Source organism: Primulina eburnea, chromosome 2 (assembly GCF_022965805.1).
Source record: "Primulina eburnea isolate SZY01 chromosome 2, ASM2296580v1, whole genome shotgun sequence".
Classification (NCBI taxonomy): domain Eukaryota; kingdom Viridiplantae; phylum Streptophyta; class Magnoliopsida; order Lamiales; family Gesneriaceae; genus Primulina; species Primulina eburnea.
In genome coordinates, this window is record NC_133102.1 from 30,206,095 (window position 1) to 30,225,416 (window position 19,322).

Below are 19,322 nucleotides of genomic sequence, written 5' to 3' on the forward strand. Positions count from 1 at the left end.
AGTAGCGCGCAGAAGCAGAACAGGTGGCGCCCGAGCGGTAAGATTTTACCGCCCGAGCGCCGGTGTATTTGAAGTTCAGTATTTTTCCAGAACATGTGGCGCCCGAGCGGTAGAATATGACCGCCCGAGCGCCAGGGCACCAAAATTTTACATTTTGGACAGAACATTCCGCGCTCGAGCGGTAGAAAAGTACCGCCCGAGCGCCGCCTAATATATATGAAGATAAGTTTCGAGTTTCTAAACAATTTCTTCAGTACTTTCCATTCCTTAGCAGCAAAGACTCGAGAGAAACTCCAATAAATCTCCCTCTAAAGCTTCCTTCTTCATTCCTTTCAAAGTTTTGAGGTTAGAAGTTTATTCTCCATCACAAGAATATCATATAGGTGTAAGTTTTCTTCTCTTTTAGTTGTTCTACATGTAGAGGAGTGATTTTCACCTAATATATACATAGTGATGGGTTTATTGATGTATTTGACAGTATAGGAGCGAGAAACACCATCTTAAGCCAGTGTTCTTAAGCTTGGACGGTAAGTTGGCATGTTCTTGAAGTAATACATGAGTAATATTATGATTTCAAATACTTCTCATTGATTATTGTTATATGTACATTGTTAGTATCTTATTGATGAAAACATAGCACCATATTCCATTGTTATGTATTAAATATGTAAGGAACTCATGAATATTGATGATGGGTGCTATGTTATGAACATGAATATGAGCATTGAAAGAAAAAGGACTGATTTTACATGATATAGAGCTTGTTGACATCATGGGTGGTTTTAAGTCCACCAAAGCTATTGGCCAATATATGTTCATGGGGTGTGGGGTTGCCAAAGGTTGCTCCCTGACGTCCAACACAGTAGTAGCTATATAATAAAGCAAGCACAGTAGTACAGGTCAACTAATGAGGCTCAAGTACAAAAATGAACATTGAATATATGCTACGGTATGACATGTTTTTAAGATTCATTGTTGTCACGACTTGATATGTATGTTCCTTCGATGCATATTGATACGTATAAGTGCCAACTTATTGAGTTTTATAAACTCACGTAGCTCATGTGTTACAGGATCAGGTAGTGAAGAGACATAGGATGCCGGTTCGCCAATGGATGCTAGTGACGTGCCCTACCTCGACAAGAACCGGGACTTCTTATTGTATAGCTTCCGCATATGTATTGTAGTAAATTTTATATGAGGGTTTGAAACAAGTTCCTTGTGATGAATGATGATACAAAGTATGTTTGTATATGAGAATATGCTTGAGGTTGTTGCTTGAGTTGAGTTTTTGGCTTATACAAAATATGAGGACATCATGCCAAAATTTTTATAAACCATCAAAGTGATGCCTCTTGTTTGATTTGCTTCATACTATAGTTATATCATTCAAACCATATTTTAATTATGGTAATTATGCTAAGTATAGAGTAAGGGTGTGACAAATACTATCCTGGAAAATCTAATGCAGCAACAGATGCACTGAGTCGAAAGGTATGTTCTCTATCATTATCGACTATGGGTGTCTCAAATTTGATTGAAGACTGCTGTTTGTCTGGGTTAGTATTTGAAACAGATCGGAGACCCATGAGATTTTATACTATTCAAGCTGAACCCGAGCTGATTTGGAAAATTAAAGTAGCTCAAAAAGTTGATCAGAATGTACAAAAGTCGATTGCTATGGTCAAAGATGGACATCGATCGGAATATCAGGTTCGGAACGGTATCTTGTATGTGAATAATCGTATTGTTGTGCCAAATGTGTCGGAATTGAGACAGCGTATACTGACGGAATCGCACAACAGTCGTTTTAGCGTTCATCCTGGTGGCAGGAAAATGTAAAATGATTTGAAAACACAATACTGGTGGAAACAAATGAAAGCTGACATTGCTACATTTGTATCCAACTGTTTAAATTGCCAACAGGTAAAAGCTGAAAGGAAGAAACCTGAAGGACTGCTACAGAGTTTGTCCATTCCTGAATGGAAATGGGATCACATTTCCATGGATTTTGTGACGTAGTTACCGATATCCTTCCGAGGTTGTGATGCGTTTTGGGTCGTGATTGATCGATTGACCAAATCAGCATGTTTCATTCCATACAAAATGACGTATAGATATGATCAGATGGCCGATATCTATGTCAAGGAAGTGGTTAGATTGCACGGAGTGTCGAAGTCAATTGTCTCAGACCGTGATCCTCGGTTTACTTCGCACTCTGGCAGAGTCTACAGCAAGCTCTAGGTACGGAGTTACATCTGAGTACCGCATGTGGGGACCCGGGCTCTAACTCAATTATTTTGGGATTTATTGGATCTTTGCTCGAAAATGTGGGTCAAAATTTTGCTTTTAACATGAACTCAAATGTATAATTAAAGCATAACATGTCTCTATATTAATTAAACAACATAATGTACATACAAGTCTGTCTAGTACAATCATACGCTAGTGTTTAAATGCCAACTACAAATATCAGTAGTACAAGTCTAATAAGCAAACACTAGAAATCTTCAACGCCCGAGATCTCCACGCTATCCTCAACCTCTCATCTAGCTCGAGACCCAGATCCTGCCCCACCTGTTGCCATGCACACATACAGACACGACAACAGCCGGATAACTCCGGTGAGAACAAATCCCAGTATAAAACATGGTAAGCATGTATAGAAACAATCTAAATCATAAAACATGCTATCATGAACATATTCAAAAGTAATAGATTTCATAATCTATGAAATCAAATCAAAATAAGCATGCAACCCAATTCAGATACACATGAAATTTAAATCAAATCATATAACCATGCTTTTATGACTGGAAGCAATAAACATGGATTTCATAGTTTATGAAATCACATTCATAACCACATGCAGTTCTAGTAACTCATGTCTAGACTCGACTCAACTATATCTCTAGGGATCCCGGGGTGAATAAGACGTCACTGTCTGTCACCTACCCTCCCAATCGGGGTGACGTACGTCTTATTCCTAGACTTCGGTCATATCTGTATCGAATAATCTACAATAGGAGGGTGTCTGCTCCTATGTAACGATACACCGAACGTCTAGAAGTCTGACTATCTGTCAAACTTTCCTACCTCAAATGCAATGTATAACAATCTGTAAACAAAGCATGTTCATTTCAAAGGATTTGAATATAAAGTCTATAAACAAATCACAATTATATCAAAAGATAAACAATAATCAAGTATGTGATTTTATTGGGAAACTCAAATGAGATTTGATTTGAGTTATATCTTCCCAGATATCACATGAATTATACCTTTCTTGCCGAATCGTCGGTGTCGTCGTCGAAGTCTCGAGTTCACAATAGCCAACACAAATCTGAAATGGCATAGTCGAGGTGCACTCTATCAATATACATCTCAAACAACTCAATAAACATAGCTGAAATCGGTTTCAATACAATTTGACGGCGTAACGGTGTAATTCTCGGTACCGGTCAACTCAATCTCAACAAAACAATATATACAATAACCACAACTCATAATCTTCATAATATACTCATCAAAACACAATATAACATGCTCAATTCTTCCAATCAATATCGATATACATGCTGGAAATTCGCAAGGTTCGTATACGGTGTCCGAAAATCATTCTGATAACAAATATACGATGCTCGGTATACCAAGAACACATATTTCTAACAAAATCATAATTTCCCCAATACATAGATTTCGAACCATGCTGAAAATAATCGAAACTTACATCCTTAGCTAGCCCTCGTTGCAAGGATCAATAATCCGGACTCGGAATTAAAATCAAATGAGCAAATCTTGCACAATCTCAAATCTAAAATGACAAAGCTTGAAGGAACAAAGCTTGCTCTCGATTCTTTCCCTCAATCTGAAAGGAGAATGAAGACTCAGCAACTTTATGTATATATATACATGCCATGTGTCAACACGAAATTCAAAGGTGGCAATCTCGCATGCAGACCGCGGGTGCGGTGACTCAAGAGTGCGGGTGCGCTGTGCTCTCGGCAGCAATATTATTTTCTGAAATTCTTAGACCGCGGGTGCGGTCTCACACCGCGGGAGCGGTCTTGCTAGCACCGCGGGTGCGGTGTCTGTTCGCACAAATTCACCAATTTCTGTCACCTACACCGCGGGTGCGGTAGTCTTAGCACCGCGGGTGCGATGTGGCTTCGGCCCTGCTGCTCAAAATCTCATAATTCATGCATTCTTATTTCCACGAGTCTAACATCAATGACAACGAATAATTCTCGAGCCTTACATTTCTCCCCCTCTTAGACAAGAGTTCGTCCTCGAACTCATAAACCAGTAATCACGCAATTATACACAAAATTGCATTTCATGCATTCTCATATCTTTCCGAGTCTTACATTAACGAAGATTAACAATCTTGGTTTATCAATTCTATAATTCTTGGGCATTACATTTCTCCCCCTCTTAGATCTGAGTTCGTTCTCGAACTCTCAAGTAATCAATTCAGCTATACGAGAAGAAATGTATACTCGAGTTCAACTCGAACTCAACTCTCTGATTCCAGTTTGGAATAAGAATTCATGAAGTATCCTATCATAATACTTCTTAAACTAACTCTGACAGAATTAATCTTGCCATGCTGGTTATACAACATCTGTATAAACCAATTACAGTTTAGTAACCAATACCAATAGTCATTGATCAACCTGTTTATCCCAATCAAGGATATACTCAATCTTCCACACTCAATACCAAGCATCATCATCCGATGTTGGTTTATCAAATCTGTCATTTCTGAGCTATCTTTATTTCTGTCTGAATCTTCGTTATATGGACTCTGTAGTACTTACTGTACAATATGTCATCTGTAACGATCTCCGTACTCTTTTGATAGCTATCACCACACAATCACCCATAAGATAATAAAACTTTATGTCAACTAGTGCTAGCATCTAGCACTACCACTCTCTGGATATCTTCCAATATCTGGCTAGTACATTCTGACTGTCTGTCAATCTCTCTAACTACCTGCCAATCGGTAATAAATTTGCACAAGAGAGCTTATGATATAGTTTATCACAAGTACAACTCCATCAAAATCACAATCTGATATCATTTTATTCAATATTCTAATCTATCTGATTATTTCTTTGACATCGATCTATGTCATCTAGTTCTGTTTGTACGTAATCTGGTACAAACTGATAGATATAGATTGAGAAATCTGTCAATCCCAATCATATCATATTTCAATCTGGAGAAAATGGCGGTAATTTCATTACTAAAGCCATAGAAATGCACTCCCATTTCTATTCAGAACATACAAAATCTGTAATAAATCTTCTGATCTCTATCTTTCTGTCTTTTCTGTTAGCGATTTAGACATATCAGTACTATTTCTGTCAACATTTCTGTACAAATTCTGTCACGACTGATCTAATCTGTCTATATCATAACTATCTGTTCGAATATCATACATTCACAATTACTTGAATGAAAACTGAACTCACTACTGTGCATTTCTGACACTATCTGTGCTTTCAGATTCGAACTATCCTGTATAAACAATCAGTTAATAATATAAAATAAAGAAGAAATACCTACCTGGTATTCGGCTCTGATTGTAGATATCAATTCTGTTATACAATTCTGAAACATTCTGATATCATAACACAACCAGTCTACTACAAAACACAAAATCACATATCTGTTTCTCTGACCGATACCCTGCTCTGATTATCGAAATACTGCTCTGACCATTCTGATCACGTTTCTGAACTGCTGAAATTATAGAATTCATTTCTGATACAAGTTGGACTGTATATACCCTCAACAGTTCAGAAAATCTGTATCAATACTGATTCAGAATAACAATAATCTATACTAATCTAGTAAATATATAGGATTGTAAGTTCTAACAATACTATCGATTCTGACAAATCAATCAAATCTTCATGCCATTCTGATCAACTGCTATATATCATCTGCCAATATAATATGCTCCCCAACCAATACAAGATATCACGAATACTGATTTAGAACAATAACAATACACTGCAGATATAAAGCCATAGTCGAATAAGATAATCTGTCAAATCAGACATAATACATTTCTGACAATTCTGACATTTCTGAAATTTCTGATCTTTCTGATATCGGTATCTGATCAGTCACTGATCACAATATCAACTGTCTCCAAATCAATCAGTATACTAACATCAGATCTCATTTACTCTGAATACAATCTGTTTCAAGCGGAATTCTTATCTGAATAATTTCTGTATACAATAATCCTACTTCTCAGAATATTCACTACAATCTTCAAATATTCAATTCTTTCAATTCGGTATGTATTATTCTGTATATTCAATATCATTCTGTATTGAATTTAACATAAACACACTACCTGATCTACATTCAATTTCTGAAGTCTATCTTTTTAGATTACAACAAATCCAAAATCTCATCTGGGCAAACATCAGCCAACTTGTATATCACTGGCAAATCTGCCAATGCTAGGCTCAATCTCAGTAGATCTACTGAATACAGAAGGATGCAATCTGCTCCTTTCTGCATTAATTGAGTCACATATACAATACAGATATCAAAGGAATTCTAAATCTAACATCCTTATCGTGGTATTTCCACTGATCAGTCATATCTGGTCTGACTCTTACCATTTTCGGGAAAAATTCTACAATATGTCTGTACTTGTTCAGCATATTCATATCAATAATGCGTTCAAATCAGAAACACAAGTACATCACAATCTATTTCTATTTCATTCTCATCTCACTGTAGTATACAATATATACAGAAATTTCTGATATCATCATTTCCTCCACAAGAAAGGACATCAATACTACAGTACAAACAAACCCAACAGATACATCATATCTCCATGCTACCCCATCAAATGTAATCATATGAAATGCATTAGTATATATATCAATACATATGCATCATAATCATAAAAGAATAGTACCTGTTGTGCGTTCTGAAGCTACTTCTCAGTCGTGATTCTTTAACAATTCTGTTCCCTAAAATCTTCGGGAACTTCTTTGAGGACAAACTCTCGCAAAGTGTCCCGACTGTTTACAGACATTGCATCTACTAAGTACTCCTTGGCAGTGTTCGGTGGAATGTCTTCCTCCGCAAGTTCTGCAGTATACTCCAGTATAACTCGGACTGGAACCACTGGAGCTAGATGAACTACTCTGTCCACCTCCTAACTTCTTAAACTGTTTCTTTTCGATCTTCAATGGTTCTTTCTTTTTACCACTGCTACTGCCAATCTCAACTCTGGAAGGCAATTGTTGTGGATTCGGTGCTGGAAGATCAAACGATGCTCCCTGTTGTCCTATCAGAACCGTTTCTGCTCTTTTGGCTCTGTTCAATGTATCAGCAAAACTATTCGATTGCTTCACACTCACCAATGTACGTATTTCTGGATTCAATCCCTGAATGAACTGGCTAGACATCGCATCATCATTCCTAACCACAAGAGGGGCAAAACGTAGTAAGGTGAAGAACTGAGCTAAATACTCATCAATACTCATCTGATTCTGTCTCAGGTTTGCAAATTCTGCACTTCTATCCTGTCTGTACGATGTAAGGAAGAATCTTTGATAGAATTCAAATTTAAAAATCTTCCACGAAATCACTGAACGGTTCTGTTCTAAAGCTCCTTTGGTTAGTAACCACCATCTTCTTGCAGTCTCTTGCAATTGGTGCTCAATCAGGTTAACTTTACACTAATCTGTGAAACCAAGGAATTCAAACACCATTTCTGTCTCCTCAAGCCAATTCTCACAATCTACTGACGTCTCAGTTCCTTTCAGAATCAACGGTTGACACGACTGAAATTTCTTCATCTGCGTTTCTATCGGAGTCTCTGATACATCTATCTGTTCAGTCGAAGTGCTACCCCTTTCTGGAAATCTCCGAGGCGGTATATCTGAATATCAAATAGATTAGTACCCAATCTATACAGTCTGTCTCAGCCTTCCTCTGATCACATACCTCTGATCCAGACTCAATTCTGATTCAGGCTTGGTAATTACATGCTGTAATCAACTCAGATAACAAACGACATGTAATAGGAAAATCAATAAATCATGCTAGCACACACAATGTTATTCAACATTGAAACAAATCTCATGCTAGCAATCATATGCAAGGAAGACAATTCAATCTACCCCGCTCATTCTCTACTATCTCATTCTAAAAGATCTATCAATTCTGACTATCTCAATCTAAAGGATCTATCGCTCTGATACCACCTGTTGTGGGGACCCGGGCTCTACCTCAATTATTTTGGGATTTCTTGGATCTTTGCTCGAAAATGTGGGTCAAAATTTTGCTTTTAACATGAACTCAAATGTATAATTAAAGCATAACATGTCTCTATATTAATTAAACAACATAATGTACATACAAGTCTGTCTAGTACAATCATACGCTAGTGTTTAAATGCCAACTACAAATATCAGTAGTACAAGTCTAATAAGCAAACACTAGAAATCTTCAACGCCCGAGATCTCCACGCTATCCTCAACCTCTCATCTAGCTCGAGACCCAGATCCTGCCCCACCTGTTGCCATGCACACATACAGACACGACAACAGCCGGATAACTCCGGTGAGAACAAATCCCAGTATAAAACATGGTAAGCATGTATAGAAACAATCTAAATCATAAAACATGCTATCATGAACATATTCAAAAGTAATAGAGTTCATAATCTATGAAATCAAATCAAAATAAGCATGCAACCCAATTCAGATACACATGAAATTTAAATCAAATCATATAACCATGCTGTCATGACTGGAAGCAATAAACATGGATTTCATAGTCTATGAAATCACATTCATAACCACATGCAGTTCTAGTCAACTCATGTCTAGACTCGACTCAACTATATCTCTAGGGATCCCGGGGTGAATAAGACGTCACTGTCTGTCACCTACCCTCCCAATCGGGGTGACGTACGTCTTATTCCTAGACTTCGGTCATATCTGTATCGAATAATCTACAATAGGAGGGTGTCTGCTCCTATGTAACGATAAACCGAACGTCTAGAAGTCTGACTATCTGTCAAACTTTCCTACCTCAAATGCAATGTATAACAATCTGTAAACAAAGCATGTTCATTTCAAAGGATTTGAATATAAAGTCTATAAACAAATCACAATTATATCAAAAGATAAACAATAATCAAGTATGTGATTTTATTGGGAAACTCAAATGAGATCTGATTTGAGTTATATCTTCCTAGATATCACATGAATTATACCTTTCTTGCCGAATCGTCGGTGTCGTCGTCGAAGTCTCGAGTTCACAATAGCCAACACAAATCTGAAATGGCATAGTCGAGGTGCACTCTATCAATATACATCTCAAACAACTCAATAAACATAGCTGAAATCGGTTTCAATACAATTTGACGGCGTAACGGTGTAATTCTCGATACCGGTCAACTCAATCTCAACAAAACAATATATACAATAACCACAACTCATAATCTTCATAATATACTCATCAAAACACAATATAACATGCTCAACTCTTCCAATCAATATCGATATACATGCTGGAAATTCGCAAGGTTCGTATATGGTGTCCGAAAATCATTCTGATAACAAATATACGATGCTCGGTATACCAAGAACACATATTTCTAACAAAATCATAATTTCCCCAATACATAGATTTCGAACCATGCTGAAAATAATCGAAACTTACATCCTTAGCTAGCCCTCGTTGCAAGGATCAATAATCTGGACTCGGAATTAAAATCAAATGAGCAAATCTTGCACAATCTCAAATCTAAGATGACAAAGCTTGAAGGAACAAAGCTTGCTCTCGATTCTTTCCCTCAATCTGAAAGGAGAATGAAGACTCAGCAACTTTATGTATATATATACATGCCATGTGTCAACACGAAATTCAAAGGTGGCAATCTCGCATGCAGACCGCGGGTGCGGTGACTCAAGAGTGCGGGTGCGCTGTGCTCTCGGCAGCAATATTATTTTCTGAAATTCTTAGACCGCGGGTGCGGTCCTTACATGACCGCGGGTGCGGTCTCACACCGCGGGAGCGGTCTTGCTAGCACCGCGGGTGCGGTGTCTGTTCGCACAAATTCACCAATTTCTGTCACCTACACCGCGGGTGCGGTAGTCTTAGCACCGCGGGTGCGATGTGGCTTCGGCCCTGCTGCTCAAAATCTCATAATTCATGCATTCTTATTTCCACAAGTCTAACATCAATGACAACGAATAATTCTCGAGCCTTACATTTCTCCCCCTCTTAGACAAGAGTTCGTCCTCGAACTCATAAACCAGTAATCACGCAATTATACACAAAATTGCATGTCATGCATTCTCATATCTTTCCGAGTATTACATTAACGAAGATTAACAATCTTGGTTTATCAATTCTATAATTCTTGGGCATTACACCGCATATCATCCTCAGACTGACGGATAGTCAGAGCTGACGATTCAAATATTGGAAGATATGCTGAGAGCTGTAGTGCTTGACTTTAGCACTAATTGGCAAGACGCATTGCCTCTCTGTGAATTTTCGTACAACAATAGCTATCAAACAAGTATTGAGATGGCTCCATTTGAAGAGTTGTACAGAAAGAAGTGCTGATCCCCTCTTTATTGGGATGATAACTCTGAAGTTCCTGAGACTGGACCTGATATGATCAGAGATATGACTGAAAAAGTGAAATTGATTCAGAAGAAAATGAAGGCAGCCCAGGACAGACAAGCCAAATATGCCAACCTTCGACGACGACCTTTGGTATTTGAGGCAGGAGACCGAGTGTTCCTGAAGATTTCTCCTTTCAGGGGTGTTGTCCGATTTGGGAAGAAAGGGAAATTGTCTCCACGATACGTCGGTCCTTATGAGATTCTTGAAAAGATAGGAGATCGTGCCTATCGATTAGCATTGCCGCCTTCATTATTTGGAATACATGATGTCTTTCATGTATCTATGCTGCGGAAGTATCTCCCTGATGATTCACATGTTGTTCAACCAGACGAGGCTGAACTTGATGAATCTCTGAGTTATGTCGAAAAACCGATCCGGATTATCGATCTAAGGAAAAACAACTCAGAACAAAGATGATTCCGTTTGTGAAAGTACAATGGGCTCGTCATGGCGTTGAAGAAGCTACTTGGGAGACTGAATCAGATATGAGACAAGAATTCCCAGCATTATTTCACTGATGTAAATTTGTATTCGGTTTTAATTACATTCCTTCTTAATGATATGATTTGACTACATGTGATTTCGAAGACGAAATCGTATCTTAGGGGGGGAGAAATGTAATGCCCGAGATTTTAATTCTATTAATCTGATATGAATTATTGATTATGAATTGATGTGATTATATCCGGGCCATCCCGAGACCAGATTGAGCAATGCATATGAAGTACACAAGTTCTGGACAGAACTAGTGGCGCCCGAGCGGTAGTGTTTGACCGCCCGAGCGCCAATGTTCAATAAGTGTATGTCTCGAACAGAAGATGTGGCGCCCGAGCAGTAATTTATGACCGCCCGAGCGCCAGAGGATAACAAGAAAATGTTCGGGCAGAACATGCCGCGCCCGAGCGGTAACTTGCAACCGCCCGAGCGCCAATGAAGGATAAGTTAAACCTTCGGACAGAAAGCTTGGCGCCCGAGCGATAAAGATTAACCGCTCGAGCGCCGATCGAAAAACATGAAAATGTGCCACGTTTCTCTATCATGCAAGTTGGATATATATATATATATATATATATATATATATATATATATATAAAACAAGTTCGTCCCTCAGAATTCAGAAAGAAGGAATCGAGAAAAGTTCCTGTATATGTGTTGAAAATCCTTACGCCTTTTGTGAGAAATCCGTCCGTCCGAATTGTAATCTGACTTCAGTACTGTAATCCTATCAACGTAGGCTACAACTTGACGTAAGTTTTGCTACGTTTTGACATGTTTTGAAATTATTCTATTGTCAGAATTGAATAGGATTCATATATGATGTTCTTGACATGTTAAACATCATAGAATCGAAGTCAGATTGAGAAACATATTGATTATGGAATTGTTATGAATTTTTAAAGTATATTTATTTATACCGGACAGATTTGAATTGGAACTGGATTATAGATTATATTGGATATTGGTTATGAATTGTAACTGTTATGTGGTGATGTTGTATTGACGGGGATATTGAGTTTGTACCGTTATACCGTTGATTTTGAATTAAATCCAGATTAACCAGATTCAGTTTTGAATTGAGAATGGAATATTGATATCAGTATTCCCGGTATGTCCTTTCAGATTTACAAAGACAGTCTTGAGTGCAGAACTGAGATTGCTCCGGACCGAAACTGCAAACGAAAGGTATAAGTCAATGTGGTATTGAGAGATCGACTTAAGTCGGTTTAGACTTGAGTTTCCTTAAATCACATACTTTACTTTATTGCATTGATATTGCACTGATTTGATTGATGTACTTGTTCTCTTGATTTATAGATAGCAGGTATTAGAAGAGTAATCTTATGACAGAAGTGCCAGATAGTGGTGGGATCGCCACGGGCACATTGTACGATGTCAAAAGATAGTGTATTGGCAACAGTGCCATAGTCTTTCACCAGAGGATTGGTTATCGATGTGGATAGAATTAGAGATTTTTCTATTACTGGTGATCGGTACCGTATCAATGTGGATAGAATTATAACTTCTTCTATTACTGATGATCGATGTCATATCGATGTGGATAGAATTGGAGTTTCTTCTATTACTGTTGATCGATACTATGCCGATGTGGATAGAATCAGAGCTTCTTCTATTACTGGTGATCGATACTATATTGACGTGGATAGAACTGGAGTCTTTTCTATTACTGTTGGTCGATGTAGTAACACCAACATCTGGAAATCGGGATCCCTAGACTAGGATTGAGTCTAGTCTGAATTGTAGAGTTACGAGCATTGTCGACAATCTGTGATTGATTATGTTTCAGATTTTGATACATATTGCTGTTACCTGTTACATGCTTTATATTTGTTTATATGATTGCATGTTTCGTTGATTTATACTGGGATTATATTCTCACCGGAATTATCCGGCTGTTGTCTTGTCTGTATGTGTACATGACAATATGTGGGACAGGTTCAGGGTCACGAAGATAAAGAGAGAGATCGTGATTAGAGTGGCGGCTCCGGACTTGGATTAGAGATAGGGTTGGACACTTGATATTAGTTGTTAAACCTTAATTAAATAAATGTATGTGATATAGGATTTGTACTTTTATATACTGAGATGTGTATATATGTTTTTATGTCACTACGTTCCGCAATATTTTAAAAAAAATTTTAGACCATGTTTATTATTATTGATTAATTAGTCCCAACGATGATTAAGAACATGATTAGCGTTCGGATCCCCACAGACCCTACTTCTAAATTCATTTTATTTACACAAGTTTTTTCTAAAACATGCATGATTAATTCATCGTAAATAAACTAGCATAAATAATCAAATAAAAGAATTCCAAAATAACCAAAACCATTCACGCGGAATAAGTAAATAAAGCAATAAAAGTCTAAAATTCAACTCAATAAATTCTAGCATCCTAACAGTCTATAAATAAAAACGATAATGCATAAAATTATCAAAAGTCTTTAACATGTGCGGAATTTCTAGGTCCTCAGGCATACACTGTGCCTCCCGGATGACTCGATAGTCTGCACATCACGACTCAACATCATCATTACCTGCAACCATTCAAAGATAGTGATTCTAATTACTCAGTATGCTCAAACCTAATATAGAAAAAACGTAGATATACACTCCCATGCGTAAAAATAACATTTACTAAAAATAGATTTTTCATGCAATCATGAAACCTTCAAATATGCAACTTTTTTAACCATGCATAGATATGAACATTTTCCATTTTAATTTTTCATTTTTAGGTGAAATCTGATCCTCGAAAGTGACAACATTCATTCGATTGATCAATCTATAAACCATAGTACTAGTTCGTCGGGTTCAACGTCAAGTTCTTTTTACGATCCCACCGACTATCATAAAAATAATTTTACCATTCACTTCTTCAACAGATCCATTATCATTGAGATTCACACCCCCGTTTTCGACGGTTCATTCCTTTTTTATTGCAAGTTCACCGTTCTCGTTTTCAATAGACCCCTTACAACTTTTTCGCCACAATCAATTCACATTTCTCAAAAATATTTTTCTTTACTTTATCATTTCATAAAACATTCATAACTTTTCATATTCTTTAAAATTTCCAAAAAGATGTTTTATATCATCATATACGTCAAGATTGTTAAAAATAGCAAATACAATAAAACTTCTAAAATTAGCATATTTCATGCATATACTTTACAACTTCTAAAAATAACATTTAACATGATTTGGAATTGTCTTAGGAAGTTGCAAATCGGCCTTGACTTTCCTCGAACCGACCGCTCACGATTTAAAGATATACGTACCCGGACGACCTTAAACTATGACTCAAGGAGACGACTCAATTTTAAAACTTTACAAACACCCAAAAATATCCAGTAGCTTGCTATAAATTCAATATTTGGACCTACGTTTCAAAAATGATCCGATTCACTTACCGGATGACTCGTTTACTACTGTTTTTGAATTTTTGGTTAAACAAATGACCAAACTACCCTTATGACTCGAAACAACCCGAGACAAGACCTTTATTGAAATCCTAAGACTCAATATAAGTTGCTGGAAGTCCCCAAACCCAAGCAAAACAGAAAACATGGAATTAAAATTTAACATAGCCTCAATTCGCCCCTTTTTTGACACGTTTGAGAAATATACGACTCCGAAAGTACCACGGCTCGAAACAACCCCGAAACAGGCCCTAGAACCCTTCCTTAGACAATAAATAAGACCATGATCAGGCCCTTTCGGACACAGACAATACGCCCTATGCTCTAAACCCCTTACAATAGCCGCACGCCATATGGCTCTACACAGACAGCCGAGGAACGAACGCTCCAGCGGCTGTGGCTACCCTTAACTCAACTCTCGGCTAACACTAGACTCTCACCAGGACCTAAGGAATGACCCTAGTACCTCACTAACAAGCCAACATGATCGACTTTGGAGTCTCGGTCGTTGTGCTGCACCAGCACGTCCAGGCCTTATCTGAACCTCACCAAGACCTACCTAGGACCCTAAACACACCCTACAGACCATGGATAAGGCATCATGCAGCCCCCCTTTACCGATAAAGCACAAGCCGCGCCCTTCTCCCCTCTCGGACTGCACGCCTTTGATGTGCAGGTTTGGAGAGCCCCTTACGGCTCTAGTTTTATCTTTTGTCCCTTCAATTCTCTTCGTAAACGTCCAGACCACCCCTTGGAACCCTTGGTTTGTATCCTTCCTTCAAAAATTTCAAAACGTAGCAAGTTCTTGATGGAAACAAGATATACACGTGCATGAGATTAAAACAATCACTTTTGTAACATTTTCACACAAAATCAGCATACATGCAATAATATGGATTGAATGGTACTTGAAAAATGGTCTGAAAACATGCCTTGTTCCTTTATTCTTATGATATACGAGACGAGAGACGAACGGGATGCAGGTCTTTCTCCCTTCCCTTCCTTCCTCTAGAGTTCGGCCTCCCTAGGAATTCTAGAGTGTGTGTTTGTGTGTGCTGAAGGATGTGAGTGGCGTGAGTGAAGGTGTAGGGTGGGTAGATTTTATTTAAATAAATCATTAAGTTGTTAAGTGGGCTTAAGTTTGCATAATGCGCCCTATAATTCATTAATTAATCACCAACAAACTAGGCCCATTAAGTTGTTAATTAAATACAAAATCAATCCTACTAAAAATTTTGCTACCGATTAAGCTCGTCCCTTACTGTAAATTTGTCACTTTCCTAATGTTGATTACTAAGTCTCAAGTTTCTAAAAATAGAAATCTTATCATAATAGTCCCTGGTTCTCACGTCTTTTTCTGTACATGGCATATTCGACTATAGAAAGTTTACATTCATAACATTCGGTTAAATAACCATTAAATCATGTCAATAGTTAAACATGCTTCTACACCACTCATTTAAGTAAATTTCAAATAAACTGCCATGCATGCATATGGTTAGTGTGTTCGGGTTTTCGGACTTTACATATTCATTCTTGTACGAATGGCTTTGTCAGTTATTTGGGCGTCAAGCCCACTAGGCTCGATATGAGTTATTCTATGACCGTTCTATATTGGGAAAAACTATCTTTTTCTTGTGTGGTCAGAGACTTGAGTATCGAGCTACAAGGTCACATAATCTACGCTGACCTTATTATATTCCCGATGCCCGAGTTCGACATCATTCTAGGAATAGATTGGTTGTCCAATAATGGAGTGTTAATCGATTTCCAACGAAAATCGGTGAGGGTCAGACCATTGGACAAGAGTGAGTTTGTATTCGAGCCAAGTGGATGCAATAGCACGCCGCAGATGATGTCATGTCTTCAGGTGAAGAAGCTTATGCAGAAGGGGTGCCAGGCGTTCTTTGCAAGCATTATTTCAACCCCCGTTTTGATTAATTATTAGTATTGTAAATATGTTTAACTCAGACTTTATTCATAATAGAATTTGGGTCATTACGTAGTGCAAGAAAAGATCATGTGTGAATATCGTGTAAAGTGGAACCTGGGAGGGGGGAACACTTCCAAAAGTCCGAAGAAAAAGAATAAGCAGAACAAACACAACTCAACCCTTGCAAAGACTTTGCGAAAATTCAATAGCTTTAGTTCAACCATTCTAGTATTTTTTGTCCATTTCAAAGTATTTTACATAATTTTCATTCTTGATTTTAGCAACTTTAATCGTAGTTTTCATGTTTTTGATTTCTATTGATTGTGTAAATACAACATTCATGTTTAGGAATTTATTTTCAGTTTCACCATTGTTTTTCATTTAAATCATTTTTTATATTAGCTTAAGATATTAGAACTAACAATCAAATTTTGATCTCATGTAGTTTGAATAATTAGAATTTAGATTTTTTATAATTTTCATTCAAGTTGGTGTTTTTGCACCTAACATGCTTACATCCAGGGACGGATCTAGGAATAAGAGTTGGGGTGGGCTTGAACTCAATATGATAAATTATATATTATTAAAAAAAAAGTACATTATATCGTTCAACGAAGTTGTGCCTTACGGGATTTTAAAACATAAAATTCATCAATAATAGAATTTACATCAATATGTTTAGCTAAATCTCGTTCAACATAGAGTGTCAAACAATCGGCAAGAAAGTCATCCTCCATTTTATTGCGAAGTGCCGTCTTCACATGCTTCATTGCTGAAAAAGCCCGTTCAATAGTGGCAGTAGACACAGATAATGTCAAAACAAGATAAATCAATCTAGTCAACATAACATAAACACTTGACCGTCCACTCTAGGTCAATTGCTGACACAACTCAACAAGTGTAGAAACCTTTAAATTCTGCATCACATCGAGTTTATAAATGTATCAATGCATACTTCAAAACAACAATTTCTTGATCTGTGAAATCTCCAGGATAAAACTTCTTCGCAAGGTTGCAAATATCATCACTGTTAAATGAGTCAAATGAATTTTTAGGATCTAAAACTATACTAAGAGAAAGAAGTTTCACCGATGACTCATTGAACCGAGTATTTAACTCCATCAAAATGAAATTTATTGCTGCATTAAAAACATCAAAGTGGTAATGATGTTCTATTGAATAAACCGTCGCTAATTAAAACCGCCGATCCACCTTTTTTTATTTTTTAATACTTTAGCGACGGTTTTAGAAATAACCGTCGCTAATATTTGCGACGGTGTTTGATAAAACTGTCGCCTATCCACATCGGCGACGGGTTTACTAAAACCGTCGCAAACGTAGCGACGGTTTTCAAAAAACCGTCGCTAAATAAAAAAAAATGGGCTGGGCTACAGCCCAGTATAGCCCTAGCGTAGATCCGTCTCTGCTTACATCTACAAAATTTTGTTGACATGATAAATGCAAATCCTATCAAATAAGTGCCAAAAATAATAAATCATATATATATATATATATATATATAGCATTTTATTAAGAGAAAATGAACCAATTATATATTTTCCTTTAATGACTACAATCGAAACCACGTACTCGAACGCAAATGACAAAAATTCCAGTCCTATAAATTAACAATAATTAATGAACTAAAAAAACATGAAAAAGGTTAAGGAATTCTAGGAGGCAGGTGGGTGCATGTTTGTTCCATGATAGAAATTGAAGGAATTATGAACTGTTACATCTCCTAACATGATTGACATGAATGCATGGTTTCACACATATATTTATGTAAAATGTATTATAATTTTAATGATGATTTCCCTTGTTTTGAAGCCTGAGTTGCTGATAAAATTGCGCGATGAATTCCTCGGCTTTGGCATCAATCATCTCATCTCCGCACAGTGCATCAAACACCTCGTCGGGATCTTCTTCCTCCTCATTGTCACTAGAATCAACCAGATCCCGGAGGCTCGTAGCCGAAGCGTATTGGCTCATTGTCCCGGCGGAGGAAGATGCCGCAGGGGAATCCGGAGGGATAATTTCTTTCATATTATCGGCAGCGGATGGCCGTATGGGGGAAAATTCAGACGTGAAGGAAGGTGGAGGAGATGGGATGTTCTCCTGTGAGTGCAAGGGCCTCACCGAGTCCACTAGCTTCGTCCAATTCGTGTTTGATGCAGTCGTAGATTTGTCATAGGATATGGGATCTTTGGGCCGATTAAGTATCATGAACAAAGAAGCTTTGAAAAGGTCAAACCCGCCGCTTTTTTTTTTCTTCTTCTTCTCCTCCTTCGTAGGCGGTTTCACGGCAATGATAGAATTTGCGGGTATATCCTCCTCCATGTTGTTGACGTCATTCGTCGGCAATGCACCCGACATCATTTGATCAATGGGTCAGATGAAATCGAGACCGGTTTAGGTTCTTAGCGATGTGGAAACCTCTGCCCGCAAATTGCAGGGCAGAGAAGGTGGAGAGAAGCTTTTGGAACAACGAGAATTTGAGGGGACTCTCAACTCCCATTGCCTTTATTTATATATATATATATATATATATATTCGAGGAATATGCCATTACATTGCCAGTGGCAGACATTTGATATTTCTATTGCAAATTCCAACCCATGTTTTTTTCTCTCACATGCATGCAAATTTGCGACCATATATAATATATTGTTTCTTCGAATATGAGTACATATGTGTCTGTTAACTTTTTCTTAATATTTAAATCTAATTAGATTTGATCTTTAATTATTGCA

At 37.5% G+C, this 19,322-nt stretch overlaps 1 protein-coding gene across 1 annotated transcript; it reads right to left on the minus strand.

Moving 5' to 3' along the window:
* Positions 1 to 18,372: 18,372 nt before the first annotated feature.
* On the minus strand, positions 18,373 to 18,945 carry LOC140824201 (uncharacterized). The gene has a single exon (XM_073185797.1). The coding sequence runs from the start codon at positions 18,943 to 18,945 to the stop codon at positions 18,373 to 18,375; it is 573 nt and encodes a 190-aa protein (XP_073041898.1).
* Positions 18,946 to 19,322: the final 377 nt, after the last annotated feature.

Coding starts and splice junctions, on each gene's coding strand:
- LOC140824201 (XM_073185797.1), bottom strand. CDS start 18,945: ATGTCGGGTGCATTGCCGACGAATGACGTCAACAACATGGAGGAGGAT.